The 20,349-nt window shown below is 39.3% G+C and overlaps 1 protein-coding gene across 2 annotated transcripts in view; it reads right to left on the minus strand.

Annotated features, from left to right (window-relative positions):
* Positions 1–377: 377 nt before the first annotated feature.
* LOC134516347 (bifunctional heparan sulfate N-deacetylase/N-sulfotransferase 3) overlaps positions 378–20,349 on the minus strand; it is a 71,938-nt gene continuing 51,966 nt past the window's right edge. For both annotated transcript variants that reach the window (XM_063336438.1, XM_063336436.1), the window contains exons 7-14: positions 17,391–17,573; positions 15,284–15,380; positions 14,300–14,423; positions 10,961–11,135; positions 9,852–10,022; positions 6,429–6,538; positions 5,693–5,795; positions 378–4,459 (exon numbers count right to left, since the gene is read on the minus strand). In XM_063336438.1, coding sequence (XP_063192508.1) covers positions 4,340–4,459; positions 5,693–5,795; positions 6,429–6,538; positions 9,852–10,022; positions 10,961–11,135; positions 14,300–14,423; positions 15,284–15,380; positions 17,391–17,573 — 1,083 coding nt within the window. In that variant the 3' untranslated portion in view covers positions 378–4,339. The remainder of the gene's footprint in view (positions 4,460–5,692; positions 5,796–6,428; positions 6,539–9,851; positions 10,023–10,960; positions 11,136–14,299; positions 14,424–15,283; positions 15,381–17,390; positions 17,574–20,349) is intronic.

Below are 20,349 nucleotides of genomic sequence, written 5' to 3' on the forward strand. Positions count from 1 at the left end.
CTGATACATTGGCACAACTATTGAATCCCCAAGGCAAGTAATTTGAATAAAGTCTGCTTGTTATCTTAAAAATAGCAAGCTCTGGAAGGGTTTCTACAACACATTAGCAATTTCTGGCACAAGAAACAAAAAGTAAGCGGGAAGGAAAAGCAGTAAAACGAGCAGCTGCATAAAGCAGCGATATTCACTCACAGAGAGAGTACGCAATATTTTTCATTTCTGAAAACATTTCCTGCTGCTCCCCTGCTCCTGGACTGTGTTGTAGCTCAGTGTCAAGCTGCAACAGCTGCTAACAAACCTGGAAAAGCACAACTTTTGTGAACACAAAAATCACTTCCACACAGCACTACGTTTTCTTATCAGAGTTTATTGTTGCACTTCAGATACCATGCCACTATCAGAATAATATCTATTTTTTATTTTAAAAAACTTTGAGAAAAATGTTTCCAGCAATTTTCATTCAATGTGAATGACAAGAGTATTACATCTATAAACACTGAAATATCTATTTAATTTCTTCCTGAGGAAGTTTCACATTTTTAAGCAATGAAAAAGGATATTCTGTACAAGATAGTCTGCAAATCATTGAAACTTAATTCTTTCTGCACAAGTAGAACTGGGAAAATATCACAGTATTTTCAGAATGTTTGCTCAAATAACTAATTGATTTCATATCAGGCTCCGTCTTTACACTCCCCCTAACGGTCACTTTACGCTCATAATCACACATTGATTTTTAATGGCATGGATGTCAGCAGAAAGCAAATTTCAGAATCGTATTTATGAAAATAAAGGTAAAGCTCACATAAACAAGCATTTGTTAAAGAAATTGCTTGTGCAGTTATCTACTAGGGGAACAGAAACCGTGGCTGTGTCACCAACCACTACAAAATATCTGACTTTGACTAGCAAATATAAATTCGTTGTAATGAATCAGTATATTTTAGAGTGTTAATACTGACAGCCTATTTCTGGAAATTAACACTGTAGGTAAGCTGTGCATAGAAGAGGTCAAACTTTGTCAGGTAATTCCTGTTGCACGACTTGCTTACTCAGCTGTACTCATGTGCATCCTATGATTTGGGGAATAACACATCTACCTGCTGTCTGCACGCTTTGCTCAGGCTCCTCATTCTTCACCAAGCTGACTGCACATTAAAAGTCATTCTGTTTTATAAAGTCTCCCGTTAAACGTAAGAACGTGTTTAAATAGAATAGTTCTGCAGAAAAAAAAAAATTAAAAATGGCTTCAATACCATCTTTGTGTAAACAAGTAATAAGCAAACATGAGAAATCCCGAACTGCAGGAAGCACCAGCAGTTCGCCGTTAACTTCTCCACTGCTTTGGTGCCTGGCGAACAAGCAGCTAAGCCCGCAGCACCTTTTCTAAAGACGCTAGTGCTTAACAGCTGCATCTCAACAGCCGCTCGGACTTAGGCAGATTCTAGATGACGCCCTTTCAGGTGCACAGTTCCAGGAGACGCTACCTTGTTCACAGCATCGACTCAGGCAGTTTCCCCAGGAATCCAGATTTCCCTAGGAACTCATTCGTTTTGTTCCCAGTTCACGCCCTTAGGAAGGGCACTGGGACCACACGAGTTCCTCATCAGGACCCGAGAGTCACTATGCCCTTCCTGAAGGCTGGGCTTAGAGTTTAGCTGCCAAATCAAGCCTAGTCCACCCAAGGCCAAGGCCGTGCATGTGGGGGGGCTTATCCTCCCAGTGCCACATGGCGACTGCAGTTGGGCTGTTTTACCAGACCACCAGTTGTAGGGGGCTCCTTACCGTGCCTCAGAGAGGACTTCACAGTAGTCCACAGATCTGAGACATGTCACCTTGGCTGCTGTAAAATTTCTGGAGGGACAACGCGACTGATGTGCATGTCCCCGTCGCCACTCTCTCCTTTGCCCACTCACTGTCGTTCTGTGGGGCCTTGATTTCCCAGAGAAAGAAGGCAGAAAGGGAGCTCTTGAAAAGAATGAACTATGGATCTGGCTGAAGGCCATTCCTCCTCCATGTAGGAGGCACTCAATTTGTGCGCAGAGGGTCCTCTCACCATGAAAGCTTCAGGCACTCGATAGCGCACAAGGTTTTTCCTGTTTTCTTCTATTTTATAATTGCTGCACTGAAGAACATGGAGTAACTGAGGCAGCAGTGCACAAAACAGGAGCTTCGTGCGATCCCTGGGGATTTTTTGAAAAATGTTTGAGTGATATTACATCAGGTTATATCAAGGGTAAAACCAGTCACGCCAGGATGAAAACCCCGGGTATTTTCTCCAGTTATTCAATTCAGTTGCAACAAATTCATATAGATGCTTGCAGGATGCATGAGCTGTCCATAGCATGCAGAGTATTTGCTTTTACGGATGTTCAGAATCCAGAGTGTTTCTTTTATCAAATAAGAAGTATTTTAAGACAAGTCAGCTTTTGGGACAAATCTGTATGACAGTGAATATTTAAAGTGAAATGAAAATTCTCATTCTGTCTAATAAATAATAAAGATGTTCATCTTAAAAAATGTCTACTCTAGTAGGTCCTCATCATTAATCATGCATACTCCCTTAGCAAAAATGTGCTGCGTAAAGAATATTTTTATATACAGCAAATTTGTCTAGATTTTTTCTTTACAGGCCTATCAAAACCACGTATTACATAGACAAAATCAATAAATAATAAAGAATACCAGTTAGAGGTACAGTAAGGATCTCAACATCTGTTTTTTCTACTTAGGGAATAACAGAACTGGTTTCCATTCCATTACCTTGGAATTTAAATTATATGATTACATAAATGTCGTAAAACAGCACTGAGACATATAAAGTTTTTCCACCATTTGATGCATATTTGTAACTATTCATCCTAAAACAAATTATGATAACATTATAAAGCTACTGTAAAAAGCATTGCATTTAGTCCTGTAGTTGTCTCTTGTTTTCACTGCCTCTTCATGCCTTTAGAAACACTCAGAGCCAAAGTTCAGTAGAGAAGCATTAAAGTCATACCCAGCTGAAGCCTTCGTTGATCTTTCTTGACTTTTAAGTACTATTAATTAAACTTTATCTCACATCTAAACTGATGCATTGTGAGATGTATCACTGAAATGTATCACATAAGCGTAAGGCTGGGTATTTGCGATTTCCATGATTAGAGAGTAATTTTCTACCACGTTTACACATTGTGTTTATTTTTTTCCCAATATTTAATACCAACAATGTTTTAAAAGTCTGGAACTAAAACCAGTATTTTAACCTGGAAATCTGCTAGATTTTTGCAGTTGATGTAAACTGAAGGTTACTGAAAGTTGCTACAATTTTGATCAGGTTGAGGGATCTCGGAATACACAAAGCATAGACCGAAGGCAAATAAATTAAGGAAAAAATTGTGGTGCAAATTAAGGCAATCCGTTTCTGCTTTTTATGAGTTTTTAATTAATTTCAGTGGAATCACTCCCGATTCACAGCAACGTAAGCCCAGAGTGCAGTATCCAGATCTGGCTGCCCATAGAAGCCAGGGGTGAAAGCCTGCTCATCGCACTGCTTCAGTTTGGTTCACAACTGCTGAAGTGTAACACTGCTCAGCAGAATTATACTGCAACTTTTGTGCTTTACATGTCCAATTAAATTTCTGTTCACACAACGGCTATTTTGCCATTTCAGTCAGTACAAAATCAGACATAGTAATTATGGGCAAAGGCCCTTCTTACGGGCTATAATAATATGTAATGGGGTGTGTGTGTGTGTGTGTCTGTGTGTGTGTGTCTGTGCGTTTGCCTGTGGCTTCCAGATTTTGCTCCACCTGTTTTCTTGCTGTGCACAGCTAAATCATGTATGATAACCGTACTTCTCACCTTTGTTAGTATATATTTTGGGTATTAGCAAGCTGATTCCAAAGGCAGAAGTACACTTGGAATTTTGTGCTACATTAAGTTTTCTGATTTTATGCAAGACAATAATCAAATAGTAAGAAAAACTGTCACTGGTCTAACAATGGGCTACAAAACCTATATGAGACACAAACTGATATATAAAAATGTGAATATTTACTGTGAAATTGGACAGGTCATGTATCTCTGAAGCTTACACCAGTTGCAAATAATTTCCACATATGTGCACAGTAGCCCACAAGTCCACAGGCCCAGAAACGTTTATGAGAAAGATTTGGCCCACCGGAGCTCTAAGAAACTCATGTATTTTCACAATCCACATGCCAGCATATGGAAATAATCTCTATCTTTTTTTGAAGAGGTATATCTTACAAGACCTTCTGGTAGATACCGGAGACTTTAGGTATGACGACCGAAGTGTGGAAGAGAGATTTCAAAAAGCCTTTTTCCAGTGCTATCTTACTTTCTGTAGCTCCTGTCTCAGCCACGATGGCAGGGGTTGTCCCAGTTTGTGTAGCAGTTTTGACAGTTCCACGTTGTGATCTCTGTAGTAGCTTGACAGAAAAGCCCTGCACTGATGGATACAAAAGGAGATATTTTTATTTAATAAAATGCTGTACTGCAGTTGCTGTGAATTCTAGGTTGCAAAGTTTGTTTTACCCGTGTCAAAACTTTACTTTCTCTTACGTAATTTATATAGTTTTATGCTATCTACTGCATGCAAGGTTAGGAGCATCCTTCAGTTAGGAGCTGAACTGTAAAAGGCAATTTCAAGAGAAACAAAGGTTGTCTAAAATGAACACTAAAGTCAAACCAAAGGATCTGATTCTACTCTCAGGTAGTCACGTAAACTAAGAATCGCGCTGAAATGTATGCGGTTACTTTAAATTTACTGCAGTGACATTGAAACCAAAGCTTCTAAAATATCTTTGCATGTAGGCATGTATCCATTAGTAACCCCATTTTCAGAAGTATTTAGAGTTGAAAAATACAACAATAAACAAACACAGTTCTGTCTTATCTCTAGCCAAAAGCCTTCTCACCCAATGATTTTATATCAGGATGATTCTATTGATATAAAGTTATTTATAATTTAAGTACTCTGAGAAAATAAATCCTGGCTTACTTGCCACATTAGTACTGACTGCTGTTCAAACTGTAATTTTGATTTGCATCTTAGTCAGGCTAAACGAAATGGGAATACGGGACAGAATAAACACAAGTTAGGGCTAGAATGGGAGACTAAACTGCCCTTGCGTACAGGCTGCAGCATTTGATCTGAAGGAAATTTCTTCATTTGAGCATTTGTCTGGGGAAAGTATTTATAACGTTCATAGAAACAGAACCTCTCTTAAAACTGGATTATATGAGAGTTTGCATTACTTGTCATAACCTAAGTACTCTCAAAGACAAGGGACCAGACACAAACACACATATTTGATCATGACTGAGAAAAAAACCATGCGCTGTGGGCCCTCTGCTGCTTACGTCACTTAGGCAAAGGGGAGAGGTTTCCAAGTGAATTTTACCAGGGAATTTCAGGGGTGCCAAGTTTATTTTTCTAAGAGGTGCCGAGTTTTAAAAGTTGTTTTTTCAAATGACTTAAACTCTTCACATTTGAAATAAAGAATTGAAAAAGTCCGTGCATCCCACAGCTATCTTAAATGTTTAATTTGTAGGGAAAGGTAGTAAAATAATTACCGTCTACTTCATTTTGTATTCTCTCCCTTCTCATGATTTTGCCTGTGTGGTGTCCCATCTGTGGCAACTGAATCCCTGTATAGTGCCAATGAGGATAATGGCTTACCTCAGAATCCATAGGAGGGTATTTTCTACCTTTGCTCTTGCCAAGACACTTTGTTTTTCCTTCTTCCAGGAGCTGACACCAGAAACCTTTATGTGAATCGAACCTGAAACAAATATTTTGCAGAGTAAAGGCTGTGAGATTACTGCAAGGAGGATCCATCTCCCAAGTTAGACTCAAAAGAGTAAACCTAAGGTTATCAGTCATATTTTAACTTCATTTGTTCACAACTTTAACTTGTTAATATTTTAACAAACATATTTTAACCAAATCTAACTGTCAGAATCCACAGGATTTGTATTTATGATGTACAGAGCGGATGTCACATTCCTGGCTGATACCAGTGAATCTGTCTTGCAGCTAATGTCAAAAATAAAGAGAAACTAATTCTTTTTCCTTTCTGTTTATGCAGGCCAGCATTCCATGTTCCGCTTACGGAAATAAAACTCCTTTCAATTAATCCAAAATTCATATGCAGTTCTCATAAAGCAATGCTTACTTTGCCTGTTTGTCAGACGTCTGCTTCTGTAACAGCCAAGCTCCACATTGAGTGGCTCGGGGGATGATTCACAGAAAATCTAACCCTGAAATGTGTTCTTTGCAGACATTGAAGAATACATCCCACTGCCAGCTCAAAGGAGAAGTTCGAGAGGCTTTATCTTGCAGTAAGCTTACTTGCAGACTAACTGGTATTTTAGGCATGCAGGAACATGTGAAAATGATGATTAAATTAACTCACGTCAGGGCTTCAGAGTAATTATAATGAGGAGAGACTCCCAGAAATTTCTGTACTTCATCCATTACGGTAGATGGATCTGTTCTTAGCTGCTGTCCATCAATAATTAGCAACTACAACAAATAAAATAAATGGAAGTTTAATTTAAAAGCCATTATTTCGAGCTTCAAACTGAAAATTCCACCTCTGTCAAACTCATGCATTACATGGAGTGTACTGCCCCAGAGAATGATAACTGATTCAGTTTTAATTGTCATCATCATTAATGACCTGGGAGCAGGGTAAATGGCATGTTAGTTAAATCTGAAAAAATATTAAATTGGAAGCTGCTCTGACAACAGAGAAATAGCAGCGAAGGATCTAGAAAGATAAGAAATGTCATCAGGAAACCAAGTGAGGTTTGTCTAGCCAAGAAAAACAGGTATTAATGTCTAGAGAAATAACCTATAATTCCCATAGACCCAAACAAGTGCACGCGTATGTTACAGCAATGTTTAAAAGCTTGTCACTGGAAATGACCAGAAAGACAGACACCAGAAGGTAGGTGTTAGGTGAAATGCCTTACTTCTAAACCCATACAACAATACATCACCGTGTGGAAAAAAAAACTTCTCTGAGAATTTGAATAAAGGCAGATGTTACGAGGACCTTAAGGCAGGGATGCAGATAGACACAGAATGTGCAACACGTCTCTAAGCAAGCCAGGAGCTGGTAGGTAATCTCTTTTTCTTCTTTTCAACTGCTTGACCATATACACACTCACAGTAGGCTACTGAGCCAGGGCCACTCTTTTACCTGGAGGTGAATCTTCGTGGAAACAGACCTGAGAATTTTATTAGATGTGGTATCGTGCCCAAATGACCCACCGATGGTGCGGCAAGTTTGGGTCTTTGTGACTGTTGGAAGAGAAGCAAGGTCCCAAATTGCTTCCAGGACTGGATGAAACTTAAGGTTTGTGAGACTATGAGGTTTCAGAGCATAATCAAAAGTGAGAAAGTGTCTTTTCTTTTGAAAGATCGGTCTTTGGAATTACCCATATATAGCATGTAGATTTAGAGATGGGGATTAGTGGAAGTATCAGGCTGTTCAGAAAGTATCTAGCTCATTTAGAAGTCTTTGCAATCAGATGCATGATGACTGCTTGAGTCCAAAAATGAACCCTCTGCTTTCCCAAGACATTAGCTTTGAAAATAGGCCTTACGTGCTCCATAGCACCAAGGTCAAAAAACATCCCAAATGGGGGATATTTCCATCTGAATGAAAAGGATTGAGGGCTTTTTCCTTCACTATTAAAAACACATGTAGAGAGAAGTATCTGTGCCATTCCCACTTTTGCCACCGCAAAAGAGACATGTAAGAAGAAGTTTTACCAGTGGAAATTCATTCCAATTCCTTAAATTCCCAGGGAGCAGGTAACAAAAAACGCTCCCTCTTTAGGGAGGTTGTAAGGAAATGAGGCAAAATTTTTCCTTACTTGTACTGATTGATTCATATCCTGATCTCAGGAAGATGTAATTTCACAAAATTCCTCAAAATCTAAGGCATTTCATTTGTTGGTCAGGTGGAAAAAATAAATAGTGTCATTTTTACAAAGTAGATAGCTTCATATATAATGAAAATACTACCAATGAAGTATTTCGAGTCACTCTACAGCGTACTGATCACTTTACTGTCATATTGGTGACAGATGAAGAGATTGTTTAAATCCCTGCTCTCCCACTATACATGAGTTACTTGGTGTCCAAAAGTCACCATGGTGGGAGAGGAGCAAGAGAGACAGTTTGGAGAAGAGAACAGCTTAGAAACAGCCTGAGTCCTTCAGCTTCAGACTGGACATTTAACGATGGCTGCTGCAAAATCAGCTTGATGTCCTATGGGGCTGGTGCACGAGCATACCTTTCGGGCTCATGAGGGAGTTCGTCATGCTAGGTCCTCTTTTCTTCTGTATGACTGCATCGAAGCAATGAGTTATAGGTGGGAAATTAACTTAAGAGATCTGTCTTGGTTGCCAGACAAAAGAGGACTTTTTGTATGACTTACGAGATAATAAGTCAATCAAAATTCTAAACATCTGAACCCCAAATTTGCAAAGTACTTTGAGAGTTGCAAATTCTTACCACGTAAGACAAATGTGCTGTTACCACTTTTCTAATGAAAAGGGAAACCTTAACTATTCCTACTTCTACCACTTACTGTATGCCCACTGACTTCATAACGGACATGAAAACTTCAATTCAGTCACGCGTGTAGAGAACCCCAAATTTATATAGCATGAAAAATTACAGATAGCCTTAGCTAGTCTGGGTGAGAGCTCTTTTTGTATTGTGTATCTCATGAAGTCTGCAAGGCTGGCCCAAAAGACACTATGTGGAGAATAACACCAACTAGATGCATCAGAGCTTCCTTGGCACACTCTGGGAAAACAGAAGGTGCAGACTCCAGCCAACTTGTCTCAGCTAAGCGAGTCCTGGATAAACAGAAGGTTCAGATTGCAGCCAACCTCCCTCAACTAAAGTAATTTTTAAATGTTGGGTGGGGAGCATTGCCAGGCATACTGCTAATGTCAAAAAAAATCCATTCCTGAAATAAATCTACCAAGGAGATACTCATCGTGTGGTATTGTCTGCCCGGTCTTGCTCAGGACATGCGTCTTTTGAGGCTTGATCTTACACAGGGCCACAAGGTGGCTAATGATTTCTATGTTATATGCCAACAGAAGCTTGCGGGGAGATCCAGTTTTCAGGTTGCTTATGTGCCACCTGTACTGAAACCTACATGGTCACATCCATTTCCACGTGGTAATCCCCATTTCAGATGGAAAAGATAATTTTTACACCTCGAAGTGTTCAGACACCAAAACTCTTCTAAACCCATGCAGGGAGGGCAATATCCCAGCTGACATCCCTTGATGCTTGTTGATACTTGCTACCACTCAGAGTAGACAGAAGTATTATTGAGCAGCTTCCCTTTATTTTCCTTCTGGTTTTCCTTTGGGAACCCTGATGGACCATCTAATATTAAAGAGACCACAAAGCACTCCCTGCCTGGTTCTCTCTTCCTCAACATTACTGACAAAGAGTGATGAAAGCATGAGCAAATGAAAACCAGCTGGAAGTTAAAGGCAGTTCAGGGTACAAGAGAGTTCAACGAGCAGCAGTGACGTTTCTTCGGGCTTCCAGACTATTGTTATGATTTGTTTTGCAGAAGAAGCTCCCAGCTGTAAGGTGCTAAGACATGACAATGCAACGTCAACCAACTGATTCTTCAGATGGCTATGAAGAATCACAATCAATGTCTCAAAATGCGCTCTAGTATATCTAGGATATCCCTGAGGATCAGCATTCAGTAGACAAGACTTCTAGAAAGGTAATCTTTTAGGATATTATATATATAAAGATGAGGGTGTCAAGTCACAGTTTTATTCACCTGATAAGGTGGGAAGTAAGTTAGCCATCTTTCAATATGGGTAGCATACCATCCAGGTGCTAGGCATCTCTTTTGGAGAGCTCTAAGCTCAGATGGGGCTCGAGGTCCAGCTGTGATCACCTGATAGAAGCTGAATTTTAGAGCTGCAGGATCTTCATGTGATCGCTGATGCTGTAAAAGAAGTTACATTGCTGGAACTTTGCACACCACAAAAGTTGGGAAAATAAAGACAGAACTGGTTGTTCTTACTGACCTGGCCTTACTGACCTGAGCAAGAGTGATTATTTACATTAAAAGTGACTTAAAGTTAAGAAGTCCTCATCTGTATTAATTCATTGAAAATGCCGGGATAAACTTTGTTTGTATCAATAAATATCGTTTGTTTCAAAAGAAATCAGAAGCTAGACAAAGCAGAATACATAAATGTTTACTTTCAATAAACTGAGTGGCAGGTTTTGTATAAATGAATCGGGCATAATAAACACAAAGACGAAGAAGCTCTGCTTCTAGTATTTTCATATTTTCTTTTTCTAGCTTACACAAGGTAAATACTCAGAAAAGCAAATCTGAACAGGGGTCTTTGTGAGGATCATTAGATAACGCAGGTCAGAAAGGATCTCAGCCAGTTTCTGGTCAAGCCTCCTGTCCAAAGCAGGGTAACCTGTGCGATCAGACTCAGGGCTATGATTACTTCTCACCAAAAAATAATGTAAAATATGTCACAGAAGTTCTAAGAACTTTTTTCTCTTTGGTCTTAGGAATTTTATACATTACAAAATATATCTATTTTTCCAATATCTTTATTTTTTTATAATACCTTTATTTTGCCAAAGTCCTGCTCACGTCTGCAGACCAGAAGAACAAAAATTTCCTAATCTATTTTGTATTTTGCAATGACTTTTTAAGAGGTGGTTTGTGGTATTTAAACCCTTGAAAGATTTTCAGGTTTACGCTGACAGATACCTCAGCCCACATATGGTGCACTGACTGACAAATGAAAGCCTGTATTATCCAACCCCTTTATATACATAGATACTGAAAGGACATACACAGAGGATTCAAGGTGGAAACCTTGATTTGCGCCTGCCCGTGTTCTTCAAAGTGCATACCTGATACCAGGAGTACGCCCGATCGGATGGGTCAATAAGGATGGTGATGATCTTGGCCTTGGGGATGAGGGAAGCAGCTCGCTTGGGAGCTTCCTCAGAATGGAAATAGTTGGCGCTTTTCTCAAAGAGGAAGTCAGTTGTGACATTAGAAGGAGTGGGGAAGAAATCCATGTACCTAGGAAAGCAACATCATTCTCCGAATTACTTAAAAGTCACACAAAGGTTGACAAATCTGTTAAGTATATTTTATTCTAGAATAATCAATTAAAATAATAGCCTAATTGCCAAATAAAAACAAACAGACGTTTACATTATAGTTTTGATCGTATTTTACTTGGTTCTAGCTTTCTTCTTCTCCTCACTACATATAATTAGACATTGCAGCTATTTTTTGGTAACTGGATGAAAACGTTATGACATTCATGTAACTTCTTAAAATTAGCGAATTCTCACTTTTCAGTCAGAAAAAAAACCCCTATCAATGTCAAAAGCAGAAAATGAGTTTTCCAAATTTGGCCTTTTGCTGACATCAATTACAGTGCAATACCGTAAGAAAAAGACACTCAATATCAGAATCGCTTTTACTCGAAAGAGAAAAGAGCTTGTTTATGCGGGGAAGATGCACTGAAAAAATCCCCCACAGCTTCATCAGGTGAAAGGCTTCTAAGCAGCAACAGCATCTTTCACTTATTGTTCTTTGAGTCACATTTTTGTGGCAACATGGGTTGTATTACTTCTAGTTTTGTGAACTTTCCTCATCCCTTATGAAGTTGCAGTTAATTTCCAGCAGAATTCTGTGTCACATACAGCCTTCTTTATCCATGGCCCTCAGACCACTTTTCGTTATTGTTGGGGAAAAGAATAAATGGGAAATGTTGGTCTTGATTTTTCAGTTAAACTCTACATTGATAAAATTAATGTCATTTAAACCAAACTCTTCTGAAGATCATGCTCAGGGACTGACATTTCTTCCAGTGCTTAGACTTTGTTCTATTCATAGAAGTGAGCTACCTCTAATGCAAATGAGGTGCTCTTGTTGGCTTTGAAATTGTGACCATTGCAGTCAAGGCCAGAAGACTCGGTGGGATGGAACTGTCTGGTGCACGTGCAGTTTCCTTCAGGACACGGATCTCACAAGATAATGATGAGCACGGAGGCACCGATTACAAGGTACTTAGACAAAAGGAAGGAATCTACAGTGGTTTAAAGAAACTGAACTCTGTGACACCCGATTCTGAGAAGTTAATTCTTGTGAGCGACTTTTATGTATACATAAGCCGACATCGTCAAGTTGCTGTTTTGTGCCTCTTTGGCACACAAATGGATACCTGTCATCAGAATTGTGCAATAGAAGCGGGCTGGCCTTCAGACGACAATTTTCTATGCATGAGATGAGGAGTAATAGTTGTGGATTCATTCAAGGTCTTAAGAGCAGCAGCTGGTAGATTGCCTTGTATCAGAAAGACCTAAATGACGTCATGTGAAGGGCTGACGGATGGGCAGGTCCCTGTGTAACATGCTCAAAGCTGCATTCAAAAATTCTGCTACAAATTTGCATAGCTATTGCTTGTCTCACACGCAGACTGCACGTAAAAAAGCTGAAATAAGAGGACAACCGAACAGAACGAAAGGCTGCACTGCCCTATTAAGGGCTGAAAGAACCCTTTCCTGCTTCTGTAGTTAGCCCTGGTCTAAATGTAAGCCTGGACAAAGACTAAGTCAGAGTCAGCTCTGGGAAAAAGCTGTATCCACAACCATAAAAGAAATTGACACGATTGTTACTTGTGAATACTCTTGTCTTGAAAGAATCCCAGCCAATTAATGGACTAATGAGGGGAGACCTTGTATCTAATTACCATTTGGTAAGCTCATTACAGGCCAGCATTAAAATACACTATCAGACTGAAGGTCTGAGAGATTTGTCTGGCAGACAGAATGCAAATCTAAGAGTCAAGCAACTACACCAACGGGTAGTTCTGAGTATCCAAGACTTAACTGTGAAAACCTGGCAGGGGTGAGCGGGGCCTGTAGCGCAGGGGTACAAACCAGCACCAAATGGGTGCCGTAGAGGCAGAACCTCAAAAGGATGGACCTGTATATACAGGCTGACCACTGGGAGGTTTACGCACCAGTGCTGTGTTTAGATGAAGGTAATCTGGCACAGCTCTAGCAGACAAGTTGCATCTGCACGTCAGGGAAGAGGATATGGCAGGAGGAATGAGAGAAGCAGCAAAGCAGTCTTCTAACAACATGAAAACATTGATTTTGTGGAAGAACTGGCTCACTGTACTTAGGCTGTCTCCATCAGCGTGGACCCGCTATACCTCGTTTGCGCATCATCTTCTCTGACTTCAAAAGTTTCCACAGCAAGGAGTCAGCTTTCTAATTCCCAGTCATTCAGCTGACATCCCTCTGTTTGTAATAACTGTCGGACTCACCACACTTTGTAATAAGAATCTGCTGCAACAATTATAACTCCGTAAAAACTAAGTGACTTAAAAAGAAATTAGGTCCAGCGTATCTGCACTAAGACCGTATAACACTGTTCACCCTGTTAATTTTACAGATGAATACAAAGTCAAAGGCAAGAAAACTATTTTCCCTTAAACTGGGGGGCAAAAAAGAAACAAGAAAAAATATCAATAATCTTTTACTGGTGCTCCCCATCCACTGCAGCATGTTACCACTTTTCATCTTGTACTGCTTTATACTGCAGCACTTCTGAAAGTCAGAGAAATGAAGAACGACCTTCTGGGTGCAGCCACGTCCAGTGATCCCCCAGTCGCAGTAGCGCACATAGCAGCAGTGACACGTACTCTTTTTTAGCACCACTTACTAACCCTACAGAGACACTACGGTTATCCTAATTACCTGATCTTTGAAAAACATTTTGAGGGGCTTTCCCTGTCCCTCTTTTACCTGATTGCTATTTCTAAATCCCATTTAAAGGAAAACACGCCCCTCCCTGATATTACCTTTTTTCTCTTAAGAAATAAGATTTCCAACAAGAATGTAATTTTTGCTTCCATATATTAAACTAGCAACCATTATTGTCCCAATTTCAAAGGCATGTGTAATCAGAAATACATATTTTGTTACTATTTTGCATATATTAATATACAGATATTTATGAGAAATCCTCACAAAAGTTAGTGCATTTATGATATTCTGCAGGAAGATTTTTATTCACTTGCATTTATTTATCATTTTAGAAAGACAGTGAAGGTTATTTTTTTATCCCTCTCTCTATATAAGCAGTTACCATTACCAACAGTAATGTCATTTTTGTATTGTTCACAATATATAGACTTTTATATTTATACTAATAACCCATCTTACCAATCAATCCCCCTGTGGTAGTTATTTCTATTAAAGAACTGTACCTCCTCAAACGTTTTTGGGCTGGGGGAGTTACTAATGATGGAAGGATGCATGATCAGGAACAAATACAAGGCTGTGGTACCTGCAAATAGGATAAAAGTCCAAGATTAAAAAAAGATACACACACGTACACATTTTTTGAGGGGGTCATACCCACAGGTGGACTAAACCAGCTTTATTTCATTTAATTTCAGTGAGGGGATGCTAATTTATGTCACTTACAAATCTGTGCTTTCTGTGATTTTAAATTGAAGACATTTAAAGAACTGAAAACAGTTAACATAGAAATTGGAGTGCCAATGCTGAAATCTGTTTTACACGCTTTTAATAACTGTGGTTTTAAAAGTAATTATTATTTTTTTTATGAGACTGACACAAAAATGATTTAAAAATCTTGCACTCGGTAGTTACTGGGGATTGGTGAAGATGAAAGGAAGCACATACGCAATTTTCTGATTATAGAAAAAAAAAATCAACCATTAGGTTAATTTATATACTACTGCAACCTTGGAATTCGAACTGTCCATTAGGAACTCCTTGACTTGAAATAAACGCCGTGAAGTTACAAGCTTCTATAAATCAGGCGCTTGCAGGACACACAAGAACCTGCAGTTAAGAATCTACACCATTTGAAAAATGGCTGTCCTTTCCTCCTCCCGCTTTGACAAGACCTTGTCTATCTTGTTGATCTCTTTATCAAAGTGTTACTCATTTTGACACAGAGCCAAAAACATCCGACACGCACCTGAACCCTGCATTTTCATTGCGTACCGTCTGTTGCTGTAACTTACATTACTGAGCTATAGTTGGATAACTGAAAATAAAAAAATGCTATTAGATGATCAAGATCTCTACAGAGCAATCTGAGTAGAAAGTGATTAATCGGTATAATTATTTGAACGTACACATAGCCTATCTTGTTAAAATAAAGTAAAATCTCACCAGTTTTTTGGGGTCCTACAACCAAGAACTTTGGTAATCGATCACAGGTTTTTTCTTTAGACCAGATATCTCTGTGCCGTTTGTCATCACAGGGATTCTAAAACGGAGAGGAACAACTAAGAACTGCATCGGTAATCACACCTGATAAGCTTCTCAAATTATCTTTATATAAATTACCAATTTTTCACCAAATATGCTTACGAGAAAATATTATTTTTCCTTATGGCAGAAAACCACGTTATGTATTAAGGAACTACTTCAGTGATTCAGAAAGGTATTCACAATGTAACCAGGCCGGACACCGTATCTCAAGTGTTGGGTTGTTTTTTTTTTCAAATGAGACAAGTATGTTGAAGAAATGTGGTTTTCATTCTCCATGTAAATAGTTGCCCCAGCTGTCCAACAGACCTTAGGACAAGGTCATTTCTCCTACGAAATGTCAGTATATTCAGCGAACTTAGGCCAAAGGCACATCTGATCCCACATACTTGAGATGTGGGAATAATTCAAAACCAATTATCAATTACATAGAAGTTAGGAAGACTAATGAGTTATCCAATTACTTTTTTTTTTTTTTACATTATTGTAACAGCTACCACCCTATACATGCTGTCGTTTTTAAACCAAAAGAGTAAATTAGTTCTAATTTAAGGATTTCCATTCACAAGTACATAATCCAATCCTCCAGTTCAAATCAGTACATAATACTGAATCCTGCTTTTTCGTGTGCCTCTTTACAACTGCAGAAGTTTAAATTTGTTTTAGAAACACTACTTGCAGACAGTTTTTGACACTTGTTTGGCAGTACTGCACTGAGATGAAGGTAATTATCAATCTTCTAGGCTTAAAAAATGTAACTGTATTCAGATTCACGTGCATTACAGACAAGAGACACGACATTCAGTATATGTTAGTCACTGTTACTTACAAATCTCTTTTCTAAGTTAATTCTAATTTTTCAAGTCATTTGGCTACAGGGTATTTTCCATTTTTTAAATTCATCCTCTCTTAACATTACGCAAAGTTCTTGACATTTTTCCCCTGTCTCCCAATGTTTTATTCAATAACAGCATGAATTTCAGTATGTATCTTTTAGCCCAAATTTGCAACCTCATACTCAGATTCTAAGTTGGCAATTCAGTATCTAATGCTAGAGAACATTTGAGTAAGCAAGCTTAAAGACGCTGTTAATGTTAGGTTTAGCAAAATTTGCTCCTTAGAATATTTCTACCAAGTCACCTCAAAAGGATGGTATTTGGGATATATAGTATCACTATAGGGACATATGTACCTACAGTGCTCAGACTTCCCACTGAATTGGCTGAACTGCCGCCAGCGTGTGCCCAAAGAACACGAGGGCGGCCAGCGCTTGGTGCAGCAGTTTCTCTTTAGGGACTGTGCTCTTAGCGCTGCTGGGTGAGGGGCTGAAGACGTGTCAACCGCAAGGTCACTGCAGGCTTAAGCCTTAGCAGGTCTTCACGTTCCTGATATTTTCAATTTTCTCACTTACGAGAGTGGGGTAATCAAGCAACAGCGTTGATAACATCAGTGTACTAAGCGCTGGTAAACTTATTGCTTGGGCAGCTCTCAGCCGTTTGGGAATAACTTTCTAATCTAGCTGATCTACCTCTACTTGGCTCGCCAGTTTTAGCATTAAGGTAGCCATGGTCTTAATGCTCTTTTCTCTTTTTGGATGCCTTCACACACTTGGAAAAAAGTTTATTTCTTAAATGGCCAATCGCTAAAATACGCGTATGCGTCTCTCTGTCAAACGCTTCATTCCTGTTCGTTCCAAAAGGGGAAGAGAAATAACACATGCCCTTCCTGCACTTTCCACTTTTCTAAAAGCAAGTAAAGTCACAGATAAAATGAATTAAAGATAATTTTAACTACACATCTTAATTTCACAACATTTCTATGGAGATTCAAGTGACAGGGGAAAAAAAAAATCACGTACACTGAAGCCTCAGTAAGCTGTTTTATGGAACCAACTAGTAAATCCAAAAATATTACTACTTCTCTCTACAGGAAATCGAAACAAAAAACTTCACAAAACCCACCATCGAGACGATTTTTTTCTGAGCTGTACATTGGCAAGCCTGCCTACCTGCCAGAGAGGGTCCTTTTGCTCAGGGAACAGGTCAAAATACTTGTGAGCCAGCTGAACCGGAGGAAGAGTCTGCAGTTTCAGGTTTGTCCAGGTACGAACAAAGTTGGCCAGATTCACAAAGGTGTACAGCCCCAGGCGGTCGTTTCCATAATTAGACAAATGTGTCATGAAGATGCTAATCTTTAGGAAACAAAATAAAGAGACATCGACTCTTTGTATCAGTAGATGGCAGCATAACCACAGAAAATGAAAATTTAATTTGCATTTTGCTCCTATTTAGAGCTGCAAGACTTTGATCACATTCACGTTGATCTCACTGTTCTTGCTCTTCATTGAATTACATCCTTCTTCTTGAGTCATCTCAGCGCAATCAACAAAGAAAATTGTGGAAGAGGTACTATGAGCTCTGTGAACTAGGATATGCAATCCTACTCTGGGGTTGTACAATATTTATGTAATCTTTACATAAATTTACTGAATGAAGAATACAGCAAAAATAACGCCCACAGGTTTACTTCAAGCGGAATACAAATGCAATATTAAAAATGTGAATTTTGCTTTTGTGGAAGAGCGAAGAAGTCAGAGACCAAGAGGAGAGCTGACCTCTATTGCTGTTATTTAAATCTTGTTGCTCCTTTTATAGGTTAAGTAGCTCATCTCTTCTACAAAGCTATTCTGCAAGCACCGGGCAGAGAGTCGAATCATACACAGAAACAAACAAGAAATCTGAAACCTGATTGAGTACTTTCACATAATTGTGCACAGAATACTCCCAAACAGAAATAAAAAAAAGGTTAATAATATCCCATCAGTTGTAAGGCTGCTTGCATTGTGCTCTTCTAACGCCTTGCTCAGATAAATCCTCCCCGCTACATCCCTGGGTCCAACTGCACTCTCACACCCCCACTGGAAGCAACGTCTGCCGCGGCGGTTTCTCACAGGAAGGGCGTCTTGGGACGCACGTATGGCAAAGATGGTCTCCCAGGGACTGATGATGGGCTGAGGACCCAAACCTCCCTTTTGCAAAATGATCCATTTTCAAAGTAATTTTTCACTGATGAAACAGTCTGCTCTTACGCTAAAACCTGCAAACCCTCGCCACTCTAGCACTGGAGGTTTTTTGAAGTGTTTTTTAAAATAGAAGAGCGCTCTTAATATAAACTCTCCAGACTAATTTCCACTTAGAAAATTAGAAATATGACGTTTTATAAATAAATCTGCTAACGCCATGAATGGGCAATTTCTATTTAAAGTAGAACTTGATGTAAGCCACTTCAAAAAGAAAAAGGCTTATCACGGCCCTCATTCTGAAATTAGTTCAGGAACTGAAGTTAATATTTTGTAAAAGAATACCAGCCTTCCATTTAAAAAAGGAAAACGAAAAGAATGAAAAAATTTGCATCTACGGCTTTATTCTTTTGTTTCAGAGTATTTAAAACACCGTCTTCCTTTGATAGAAAACGTTCAAAGCTATTGAACTGCTATTTTTGAACACCTAACTGTTATACTACTGAGTACTTGCAGTACACAGGGAATGTTTTTCATCAATAGTGACATTTGGTGACACCTCTTGGCTTATGAAGTAAGCCGAGGGCTTCAGGTTGTCTGAGTCAAGAAAAATCAGAAGATACACACTGCTAAATTGTAAGGATACAATCTTTCTTTTCAGATAGGACTGAGACTGAAAAAAACCAACACAACTTCCCCTTTTAGACAACCAATAATAAGAATTTTGCCAAACGTATAACCTTTTCAAGTTTCCTCTTTTATTTCAGCTCGCGAAGTGGGAACAGACCAGCCGCAGGACTACGTTGTTCTCAACTAAGATACAATCAGAGGGTTTCCATAAAAAAGGTTAACTTGTTTTCTTGACAGGCTCTTTCTTTCCTACACGTGGGTTGACCTCTGACATTTATAATGCCAGTCCACCTCCTGGCAACTCCTCACCTGCCAACAACTGCAATAAAAAGCAAGAGAACTTGAAAAGATTGCTGGTTTGGGGAAAATACGTATTATTCTTTCCCTGAAGGGAATATCACTGTAATTTTAAGAATGTCAGAGTGGAGGCTGAAAAATTGATCAGACATATAATCATAAATAATTTCCAAAATATGAAATTGTCAATGAAGGGGAAAAATATATCAGAGACCTTAGTTCCTATTTTACAGTTTGTTTGTTTTTTTTTTTTTAAATGGCAAATACTTTATGGTTAATTATTTACCACAAAAAGAAAGATGATCAAATACTGGCTGAAAACATGAATGGCTAAATCTTGTAAAGAAGTTCATACTTAGCGTAACCAAATACATGATCTAGTATACAACGTGACGTTGTAGAAAAGGTCTCCTTTACTTCTAAATGGCATCAAAAATATTACAGATCGGTTGAAACTGTCTTCCAGGAAAATCTGAACAAAAGTATTTCCCCTCCTGTTGATACTGTACAAACAAATTCCCAGTAAAATCACTACCGCTACCGTGTAAAATCAGCAAACTACAATCCTGTGCTTCATAGAATAACGAAACGTTGCTGATCCAGGGCCTAATCCACCTGATCTGACCTGAGACCTACGTAGTGTTCCTTTCAGCTGCAAATGTCTTTACAGGCTAAGCTAGCAGCTGGTGTAACGAACAGGAGCGTGAGGCTGCAATGGCTGCACTCCCACTGCTCCGAGAAGGATCTTGGACCGCTTTGCACCCCAGGGATCCCTAGGAGAGGTGCCTGCAGAACGTGATGCCAACGTGCCAGCTGCGCTCTCCTCCTCTTGGGGCGTTCCCACGAGTTTGCCGACAAATGCTACGCAGCCACGGCACTGGGAGAGATGCATAAGCTGATCCTCCTGTTTCCCTGGCTACAAGGAGAAAATGATACCCAAGTGCCATTTTGAGGGATTTCACCTTGGCGCTGGCCCAGTTGCAGGGGACGGTGTGTTGCTGCCCTGCTTTCCCACCAAGCT

Source organism: Chroicocephalus ridibundus, chromosome 5 (genome assembly GCF_963924245.1).
Source record: "Chroicocephalus ridibundus chromosome 5, bChrRid1.1, whole genome shotgun sequence".
NCBI lineage: Eukaryota > Metazoa > Chordata > Aves > Charadriiformes > Laridae > Chroicocephalus > Chroicocephalus ridibundus.